The 10,915-nt window shown below is 44.1% G+C and overlaps 1 protein-coding gene across 1 annotated transcript in view; it reads right to left on the reverse strand.

The window, feature by feature from the left end:
• Positions 1-10,915, reverse strand: part of ACAT1 (acetyl-CoA acetyltransferase 1) — a 64,358-nt gene that overhangs the window by 15,827 nt on the left and 37,616 nt on the right. Inside the window, 2 exon segments of the mRNA XM_017855272.1 lie at positions 202-319; positions 2,160-2,207. Of these exon segments, the coding sequence (XP_017710761.1) occupies positions 202-319; positions 2,160-2,207 (166 nt within the window).

Raw genomic sequence — 10,915 nt, forward strand, 5'->3', positions numbered from 1 at the left:
TTTTTTTTTTTTTTTTTTTTTTTTTTTTGTCAGTTTTGAGTTTCAATCTAAACTGTATAGTAGAAAGACTTCTTTACAAGGGAAAGCAGAAATGTAGGCATTAAGTCATTTCTAAGTGTTACATACATAGTTAATGCAAAATAAATCTTTTCCATGAAATATTTTTGCTCCCTTAACACGAAAAGCAAAGCAACTACTGACCTGCCTTTTCAATGGCTCCCTGAATTGCAATGGAACCAAGCTTAGTGGCTGGCAGCAAGGAAAGGCTGCCTAAAAAAGATCCAATGGGTGTTCTTGTAGCACTTACTATGACCACTTCCTGGCAAGACACAAGATGGTAAAAATTATAGGTATTTTACCCAAATCGTATTTCATTAAACATAATTCATAAATATATTATCCAAAGAAAACACTTCTATGAATGAGTAGTCATCAAAAATTAAAATAATCTCAATAGTTGAACAGCTGTAAAGATAATCAGTTCAATGCTAGTGCTTTATGATTTAAGACCTTATGGAAACCAACTCTAAAACAGATGTAGATCCTTCCCAGTTCTCTACAGGAGGTTTGAGGACAGAAGCTTAAGTTTCCTTTCTATTCCTCAGTCAAAACTCAAGAAATGGTCACTGTACCTTATTTTTTTGTTTGTTTTGTATTTTGTTTTGAGACAGGTCTTGCTCAGCTGCCCAGGCTGGAATGCAGTGGCACGATCATAGCTCATTGCAGCCTCAAACTCCTCGACTCAAACAATCCTTCTGCCTCAGCCTACCAAAGTACTAGGATTAAGGGTATGAGCCACCACACTCAGCCACTTTACTCTTGTTAACTGCATAATAAACAACTCTAATGAAGAGGGTCCCTTATTGAAAGGAACTCTGGCTAGGAATCAAGACCTGTATCCTAGATGGGGCTATACCACTTAACTAGGACACAGCAAGGGCCAGAATTTTTTTTTATATATAATTTGAGACGGAGTCTCACTGTGTCACCCAGGCTGGACTGCAGTAGTATGATCTTGGCTCACTGCAACCTCTGCCTCCTGGGTTCAAGCGATTCTCCTGCCTCAGCCTCCTGAGTAGCTGGGATTACAAGCATCTGCCACCACACCCAGCTAATTTTTGTATTTTTAATAGAGATGGGGTTTTGCCATGTTGGCCAGGCTGGTCTTGAACTCCTAACCTCAGGTGATCCACCCGCCTTGGCCTCCCAAAGTGCTGGGATCACAGGCATGAGCCACTGTGCCCAGCCGTAATTTCTTTTTTTTGTTTTTAGACGGAGTTCCGCTCTGTTGCCCAGGCAGGAGTGCAGGCGCCCGAACTCAACTCACTGCAAGCTCCACCTCCCGGGTTCACACCATTCTCCTGCCTCCGCCTCCCGAGTAGCTGGGACTACAGGTGCCCGCCACCGCGCCCGGCTAATTTTTTGTATTTTTAGTGGAGATGGGGTTTCACCATGTAGGATGGTCTCAATCTCCTGACCTCGTGATCCACCCACCTTGGCCTCCCAAAGTGCTAGGATTACAGGCATGAGCCACCCCACCCAGCCCAGAGCCATAATTTCTTAAACAGTAAGACAATAATATGAACATTAAGCAAAAGAAGATAAAAGCTCTCTTGAATACTATAAAACAGCACTGTGACAGTTCTCTCTTCACACTTGTCTCCCACAAGCTCCTATTAAGTTTAGAGATAAATAACAGAATGGTTGCCTAGATTTTGATAGAAGATCTTAACTAAGTCACTTTAGTGACCCTTACAAAACAGAGGACTCCTCAGAAGGTCCTAGGAGATGTTGTAATGGCCCTCCTTGTCTAATTCCCAGCTGGTCCACTCCCTCGCTTCTAGGATCTTCTATATGGTCTCTGCTTGTACCACACACAATACAATGGGAGTCCCTGTGAGTAATGGAAGAACACTGCCCAGTTCTAGAGGGAATGTTGTTTTGCAGCAGAGTATGAGGAAGCAGCAAACATTGGCAGAGACTAACTGAAATGTTTTTCTATTATAGTCATCTACTTTAACTGAATATTTGAATAGTTAGCTATTCCTAACTGTTGGATAATCCTGCTTTGACTTTCACATATACCCAAATCATAAGTATATGCATTTTTATTGACATTTCCTTTAAATTCTGGAACTTTTAAAGCACAACTTACTTACCTTCAAAGTGGGTTTTGATACGTAACTCCGTCCCACATATCTTATTTCCTGTAATATAAATATTTACAATGTTATAATGTAAAAATTATTAAACTATATCATTTTATATTTCTCAGTGATAAGGTTATAGTGATTTCTTCCTACATCTTTATGCTTTTATTTCCAAGTTTTCTGCGGTCAGAATATATCACTTTTAACAATTAGAAAAAAATGACTGCTTTATAATAAACTTTTCTGATTATTCATTGGAAATGTATGTTTTAACTCCTAAGTTTACTATCTTAAAATTTCTAAGTCTTGGCCAGGCGTGGTGGCTCACGCCTGTAATCCTAGCACTTTGGGAGGCCTAGGTGGGTGGGTCACCTGAGGTCAGGAGTTCAAGACCAGCCTGGACAACATGGTGAGACCCAGTCTCTACTAAAAATACAAAAGTTAGCCCAACATTGTGGCACATGCCTATAATCCCAGCTACTCTGGAGGCTGAGGCAGAATAGCTTGAACCCAGGAGGCAGAAGTTGCAGTGAACCAAGATGCCGGCACTGCACTCCAGCCTCGACAACAGAGCAAGACTCCATCTCAAAAAAAAAAAAAATTCCAAGTCTTTCTTAAATATAACTTTCTAAAATGTAATTTTGACTTAAAGCTAGGTTCTAAATTAGTCTTAGAATCTAACAAGATATTTTCATTTCTTTAAGACTGTTTTCAAGTAAAACTTGCTGTTTCTCCCCATCCACTTCCAACAATTGTCTTTGATTTATATGAGGCAAACACATCTCATATAAATATGACCTATAATAGCAGATAAATTATTTCTTAAAAAAGGAAAGAGTAAACATCTTGCCCCTACTACTTCTCAGTTCTTTCCACACTTCTTAGGAACAAATGTCAACAGTAGGCTGGGAGAGTGGCTCATGCCTATAATCCCAACACTTTGGAAGGCTGAGGTGGGCGTATCACTTGAGGTCAGGAGTTAGAGATCAGCCTGGCCAACTTGGCGAAAAAACACCGTCTCTACTAAAAATACAAAAATTAGCGTGGCATGGTAGCAGGCACCTGTAATCCCTGCCACTCGGGAGGCTGAGGCAGGAGAATTGCTTGAACCCAGGAGGCGGAGGTTGTAGCGAGCCAAGATCACGCCACTGCACTCCAGCCTGGGAGACAAGAGTGAAACTCCATAATAAATTAATCAATTCTGACAACGCAGGACACAATTCAGAGACCTAACTGATCTGAAATTAGACTATCAGTAACTGGGCGAGGTGGCTCATGCCTGTAATCCCAGCACTTTGGGAGGCCGAGACGGGTGGATCACAAGGACAGCAGTTCAAGACCAACCTGACCAACATGGTGAAACCCCGTCTCTACTAGAAATACAAAAGTTAGCTGGGTGTGGTGGTCCATGCCGGTAAGCCCAGCTAATCAGGAGTCTGAGGTAGGAGAATCACTTGAACCTGGGAGGCAGAGGCAGCAGTGAGGCGAGATCACGCCACTGTACACCAGCCTGGGCGACAGAGCGAGACTCCATCTCAAAAAATGATAATAAATTTAAAAAATAATAAGTTAAAGACTTACAAAAAAAAGTTCCTAATTGTAGTAAACATGCCCGTCACTGCCTCTCCAAACACATGTCTTTGTCAAAGGGCAAGCCTAAGTACTTAGAAGGTGACTCCCCTGCCTCTGGCCAGAGCTGATGGGATCAGGAATGGAATAGACTCACCCAAGCTGGCACGCTGAGAGACTGGGTCAGTTGGATGACAGTGGGGACTGGGACTGAAAAGTCAAAAGAGCTGCAGCTGACCAGCCAATGCCACAGAAAAGCAGCGGTTAGAACAAAGAGAAAAGCCATGAATACGCTGAGAAGCAAAAGAATGGAACATACATCCTCAGAGACGGGAGAAATAGACCATGGCACACCACAAGAGGCAAAAGATGGCTTGGTTAGTGATTTTCTAGCTTGGGTTCTGGCAGGGTCAGTTGCACTTTATTTTGTTTAAAACTTTTCATATATAGAAGTAAAAAATAAACCAGAACTCTTGGACTCAAGCACTTCTCCTGCCTCAGCCTCCCAAGTATCTGCGACTACAGGCACGTGTCCCTGCACCTGGCCGGCTGCACTTTATTTCCTATCCTTGGATGTCCTAGTGCTTGCCCACTGTATCTCTTCAAAAAGTTCCCTTTCTGGAGATTCCTTAAAGAACTAAAACTAGAACTACCATTTGGTCCAGCAATCCCACTACTGGGTATCTACCCAGAGGAAAAGAAGTCATCATACGAAGGCCGTGCGCAGCAGCTCACTCCTTTGATCCCAGCACTTTGGGAGGCTGAGGCAGGTGGATAATGAGGTCGGGAGTTCAAGACCAGCCTGGCCAACATAGTGAAACCCCATCTCTACTAAAAATACAAAAATTAGCTGGGTGTGGTGGCGCACATCTGTAATCCCAGCTACTCGTGAAGCTGAAGCAGGAGAATCGCTTGAACCCGGGAGGCAGAGGTTGCAGTGAGCCGAGATCAGGCCACTGCATTCCAGCCTGGGCAACAGAGCAAGACTCAGTCTCAAAAAAAAAAGTCATACGAAAAAGTCACTTGCACACGCATGTTCATAGCAGCACAATTCACAATTGCAAAAATATGGAACCAGCCCAAATGCCCATCAGTCAACAAGTGGATAAAGCAAATGTATATATACCATGGAATACTACTCAGCCATAACAAGGAATGAAACAATGGCATTCACTGCAACCTGGATGGAATTGGAGACTATTATTCTAAGTGAACTAACTCAGGAATGGAAAAACCAAACAGCATATGTTCTCACTCGTAAGTGGGAGCTGCGCTATGAGGACACAAAGGCATAAGAATGATACAGTGGACTTAGTGTCTCAGAGGAAAGGGTGGGGGTGAGGAATAAAAGACTATACACTGGGGACAGTGTATACTGCTCGGGTGATAGGTGCACCAAAATCTCAGATATCACCACTAAAGAACGTATTCATATAATCCAACACCACCTGTTCCCAAAAGCCTATTGAAATAAAAATTAAATTTTAAAAGTCCCCTTTCTACTTAGCTAGTTTGTTCCTTGTTTACTAAGCCACTTCTTTTAAGCTTCTGGTCCAGTTTAATGGAAGCTTCCCTGGTTCTCTCCACTTTGCTCTGGATCCCATTTCCAGTTGCCTTTTCAAAGACAGCACAGTTATCCTTTGCCTCTCCTCTACATCATTCATCCCTTTTACTTCTGGATAATTCCATAAGCATACAAACAGGCTCTGATTCCCCCCACCTAAAAAACAAAGTAAAAATAAATAAATGTCTCTTGACCCACATTCCCACTGAGCTTTCACCTCATTTCTTTTTTTCTTTTTGAAAAAAGGCTGGAGTGCAGTGGCGCAATCTCAGCTCACTGCAACCTCCGCCTCCTGGGTTCAAGCAATTCTCCTCCCTCAGCCTCCCGAGTACCTGGGACTACAGGCATGTACCACCACGCCCGGCTAATTTTTGTATTTTTAGTAGAAATGGGGTTTCACCATGTTGACCAGACTGGTTTTGAACTCCTGACCTCAGGTGATCCGCCTGCCTCGGCCTCCCAAAGTGCTGGGATTACAGGTGTGAGCCACTGCGCATGAAAGGCAAGAAAGGTTCTCCTACAATGTCTGTTTGCTTGTCCTCACTTCCTTTTTACAGTTCAGCCCACTCAGATCCGGATTTTATTTCTGCCTGTTTATCACTGTTGGTTCTGAGCAACATCAACAGTGTCTGTGTAGCAAAATCCAACTTGTTGTAATTGTCTCACTTAACCTTTTAACACATCAGCAAGACTAGGTTCACCTTTCTTTGAGAAATATGCTGAGAGGTTAAGAGCCTGGGCTTACCAGTTCAGTGTTCTTTGTTTTGTAGAGACAGAGTCTCACTATCTTACCCAGCTGGTCTCAAACTCCTGAGCTCAAGCAATCCTCCTGCGTTGGCCTTCCAAAGTGCTGGGATTACAGGCGTGAGCCACTGTGCCCTGCAAGCTGAGTATTCTTGAGCAAGTTACTCAGACACACTTACCTTGGTTTTCTCAAATACCCTCCACGGGCTGTTATGAGAATAAAATGAGGTAATATGTATAATCCACTGCAGAATCTCTTTCTTGTCTTGGCTTCCATTACAAACGTGGACTCCTACCTCATTAGTCATATTTACCTCAGTCTCCTTTACTATTTCATCTTCCCCTTCCAGCCTCCAAGTGCTGAATGTCCCAGGGCTTTGTTCCAGGCCTCTTTCAATTTAACTTCACTATCTCCTTAGATAATCATATCCAGTCGCATGGCTTTAAAAAGCATTTATGAGGCCAGGCGCAGTGGCTGGCTCACGCCTGTAATCCCAGCACTTTGGGAGGCCGAGGCAGGCGGATCACGAAGTTGGGAGATCAAGACTATCCTGGCTAACACGGTGAAACCCCGTCTCTACTAATAATACAAAAACAAAATTAGCCAGGCGTGGTGGCGGGCGCCTGTAGTCCCAGCTACTCGGGAGGCTGAGGCTGGAGAACGGCGTGAACCCGGGAGGCGGAGCTTGCAGTGAACCAAGATCGTGCCACTGCACTCCAGCCTGGGCAACAGAGCAAGACTCTGTCTCAAAAAAAAAAAAGCATTTATGTGCTGATGATTTTCCAAATTTCTATCTCCAACCCTGACCTTTCAATAATGAGGTCAGGAGTTCAAGACCAGCCTGGCCAACATGGTGAAACCCCATTTCACCATGTTGCTACCCAAGCGCCAACCTGACAGCTGCAGGTGAATGTCCAAATCATAGCTCTTAATTTCCAACCCTAGAAAACTTGTTTGTGGCCGGGTTCAGTGGCTCACCCCTGTAATCCCAGCACTTTGGGAGGCCAAGGAGGGGTGGATCACGAGGTCAGGAGTTCGAGACCAGCCTGGCCAACATGGTAAAACCCCGTCTCTGGCCGGGCGCGGTGGCTCACGCCTGTAATCCCAGCACTTTGGGAGGCCGAGGCGGGCGGATCACAAAGTCAGGAGATCGAGACCACAGTGAAACCCCGTCTCTACTAAAAATACAAAAAATTAGCCGGGTGCACTGGCGGGCACCTGTAGTCCCAGCTACTCAGGAGGCTGAGGCAGGAGAATGGCATGAACCCGGAAGGCGGAGCTTGCAGTGAGCCGAGATTGCGCCACTGCACTCCAGCCTGGGAGACAGAGCGAGACTCCATCTCAAAAAACAAACAAACAAACAAAAAAAACAAACACCCCGTCTCTACCAAAAATACAAAAAAGAAAAAATAAATTAGCAGGGCATGGTGGCACGCACCTGTGATCCCAGCTACTCCAGAGGCTGAGGCAAGAGAACTGCTTAAACCCAGGAGGCAGAGGTTGCAGTGAGCTGAGATTGTACCATTGCACTCCAGCCTGGGTGACAGAGTAAGACTCCATCTCAAAAGAAAAAAAGAAAAAGAAAACCTGTTTGTTCCCGGTATTCTTAGGTGCTCAAGCCAAAATCACCCTTTATCACAGTCCCTAAAACCCAGATACTGTCAACAGCATCCAAAACATAACTAAATTAGTCCACTCTGCCTCATCTCCACTGCTGCCACCTAGTCCAAGTCACCATCTCTTGTTCGTATTAATGGCCTTCTACCTAGTTCCCTGCCTCCCCTGGCACCTCTCTACAGTCCATCCAGTTTTGAAAATGTAAATCAGATCATATTACTGTACTGCTTAAAACAATGTAATGGCTTTTCATTGCTCTTGGAATTATATCCAAACTCTTTACCTCATCCTACAAGGGCCTGCATGATCTGGCTCTTGGTTTTCTCTCCAAATTTACATCACTCTTGCTCTGTGCCAGGCACTGGCATCTCTTTGTTCTAAACCCTATCGTGATACCTCAGGGTCTCTGCAGTGTGCCTCTGCCAGTCATAGCCTCCTCAGGCCAGGCATGGTGGCTCATGCCTGTAATCCCAGCACTTTGGGGAGGCCGAGGCAGGTGGATCACTTGAGATTAGGAGTTTGAGACCAGCCTGGCCAACGTGGTGAAACCCCATGTCTACTAAAAATACAAAAATTAGCCGGGTGTGGGGGTGGGCACCTGTAGTCCCAGCTACTTGGGAGGTTGAGGTGGGAGAATCGCTTGAATCCAGGAGGCGGAAGTTGTAGTGAGCCGAGATCATGCCACTGCACTCCAGTCCGGGCAACAGAGTGCGATCCTGTCTCCAAAAAAATCAAAAACAAAACAAACAGCTTCCCCAGCAATCCATGGCTGGCTCATTTTTATTCTTCATGTCTTTTCTAATGACACATTCCCAGAGTGGTCCACGCTAACTACTCTATCTAAAGTTACCCTCTACTTTTTCCTCTCTTTAATATGAATATCTTTATTTCCTTCGAAGCACCTCTCACACTGTAAGTATGTGGTTCACATCTTTGTTTTATTTTCCACCCCTCCAACATAATGCAGGGTTCCTGATGGCAGGACGGTGTCTCTTGTTCACTGCTACATCCCTATGACTTAGTGCAGTGCCTAGTGCTCATTAAATATCAGAAATGAATGACAAAATTATAGTATGGTCAGGACACTGAACCATACTGTGTACAATAAATACATGCTGAATGAACACAACCCATTAAGTTTTATCTACATAACACAACTATCTTTCAGGGAGGGCTCTTGTTCGTATTAATGGCCTTCTACCTAGTTCCCTGCCTCCTCTGACACCTCTCTACAGTCCATCCAGTTTTGAAAATGTAAATCCTATGCCATGCCAGAAAGAGGTCAGCACTCCTACTGCAACTTCCATAACGCCTGTGCACATTCTAATTGTTCCAGAACATATAATTTTGTAACCTTCAGGTGGCTTGTCTCCCTACTAGACTGAATTCCAAGAAGAGACTGATTTTATTTATTTTCTATCCCAGTGATGGCAGCAGACATGAAACAAATATTTCAAGACAGTCTGAAACTTACCAATTACTCAGAGAAACAAAATTTCAGCTACAATAAATGTTATGAAACCAGCAAAACTGATCATGAACTAAAGAGTAACTGAGGGCCTACTTTACATAGGAGAGTCAAAAAAGGCCTTCTAGCAATGTTAGTGGAGCTGAGAAATGAATGTTAGTCATCCTTGGAAAGATCCAGGAAAAGCACATTTGAGGCATTAGGAACAAGTAGGACAAAGGCCATGAATTAGGAACAAACTTGGCACACATACTAAGTATAAAAAGAAGGGTCCTGTGGCAAAAGCAGAGTGAGCACAGCAACAGCTGAGGTCACAGAGTAAGTAGGGCCCAGCAGATCATGAAGAAGTGTCTAGATTCTGGCCTGTGGGCAATGACAAGCCACTGAACGCTCTTATGTTATAAAAAGACCACTCTGGCTGCAGTGTAGAGAACTGAGAGTACTAGGGTAAGATTAGAAAAAGGGAAGGGGGCCGGGTGTGGTGGCTCACACCTGTAATCCCAGCACTTTAGGAGGCTGTGGTGGACAGATCATCAGAGGTGGATCACCTGGTGGGCTGGTCAGGAGTTTGAGACTATCCTGGCTAACATGGTGAAACCCTGTCTCTACTAAAAATACAAAAATTAGCGGGCATGATGGCAGGTGCCTATAATCCCAGGTACTCAGGAGGCTGAGGCAGGAGAACTGCTTGAACCCGGGAGGCAGAGGTTGCAGTGAGCCAAGATTGCGCCACGGCACTCCAGCCTGGGCAACAAGAGTGAAACTTGGTCTCAAAAAATGAAAAAAAGAAAGAAATTAGCCACAGGAAGGAACTAGCATACAGGCTGGCAGGTCAGAAGGAAGAAGCAAGGTTACCAAAGCCAAGGGGTCAGGAGCCCAGCAGAAGCAGGAACCACAAGAGACAGACACTGCCAGAGACAGACACACAGACAGAGAAATTACTCTGGCTTCTCCCTTCCTCCTGTCTTCCAATCTTCCACTGGTGCCTCACAGTGGCTACACCCAGCCAGAAGCCAGCTGATATTGGTCAGCCTACAGTAATGCAGACAGAATAGGGGAGGGGAGAGAAATGAATCTGGGAGCAAGTAGGCCCAAGACTGGCACAAGATAGGAAATGTTTTAAAGTCTGAGTATTAAAAGAAGCTGAAAATTGGATCAAAACACAAAACAGGAGTTTCAAGGAGGGAGTGGACAATAGTGTCAAATATAGGATAAAGGTCAAGAAGAAAAAACATGGGCCGAGCACAATGGCTCACACCTATAATCCCAGCGCTTTGGGAGGCCAGGAGTTCAAGACCAGCGTGGCCAACAAAACCAGACTCTGTGTCTACAAAAACTAAAATAAACATAGATTTTAAAACATAATTTAAAACCACAGAAAAAGGAAATCACTGGTATTTTCAGCTTGAGTGGCACAGCAATTTAACTGCAGAGAGTTAAGGAGAAATGGATGCAGAATAAATGGGAGGTAATGAGTAAAGACCACTCCTTTGACTAGAGAGAGAAAAGTGATTCAAGCTAGAAAGGCAACACGCTCCAATAAAGTCCATAAAGATTTGTTGAACATAAAAGAGACCTGATAAGCAAAGGGAAAAGAGCCAATGTAATGAGAGTTCAAATTCTATTCTACAAAATAGCACAGAAAACTGAAAATCCTGTTTATTGATTCAGTAAATGACCATTTAATTCAAGTATCCAATACAACTGCTTCCTAGAGTTCAGTAACATGAATGTCACATATCATACATTAGAGCATGTACAGGCGTTTTTTTCCATGAGGAGTATTTGTTTTGATTGTACGA

The sequence above is a fragment of the Rhinopithecus bieti genome, unplaced genomic scaffold (assembly GCF_001698545.2).
Source record: "Rhinopithecus bieti isolate Rb0 unplaced genomic scaffold, ASM169854v2 scaffold_39705, whole genome shotgun sequence".
Classification (NCBI taxonomy): Eukaryota; Metazoa; Chordata; class Mammalia; order Primates; family Cercopithecidae; genus Rhinopithecus; species Rhinopithecus bieti.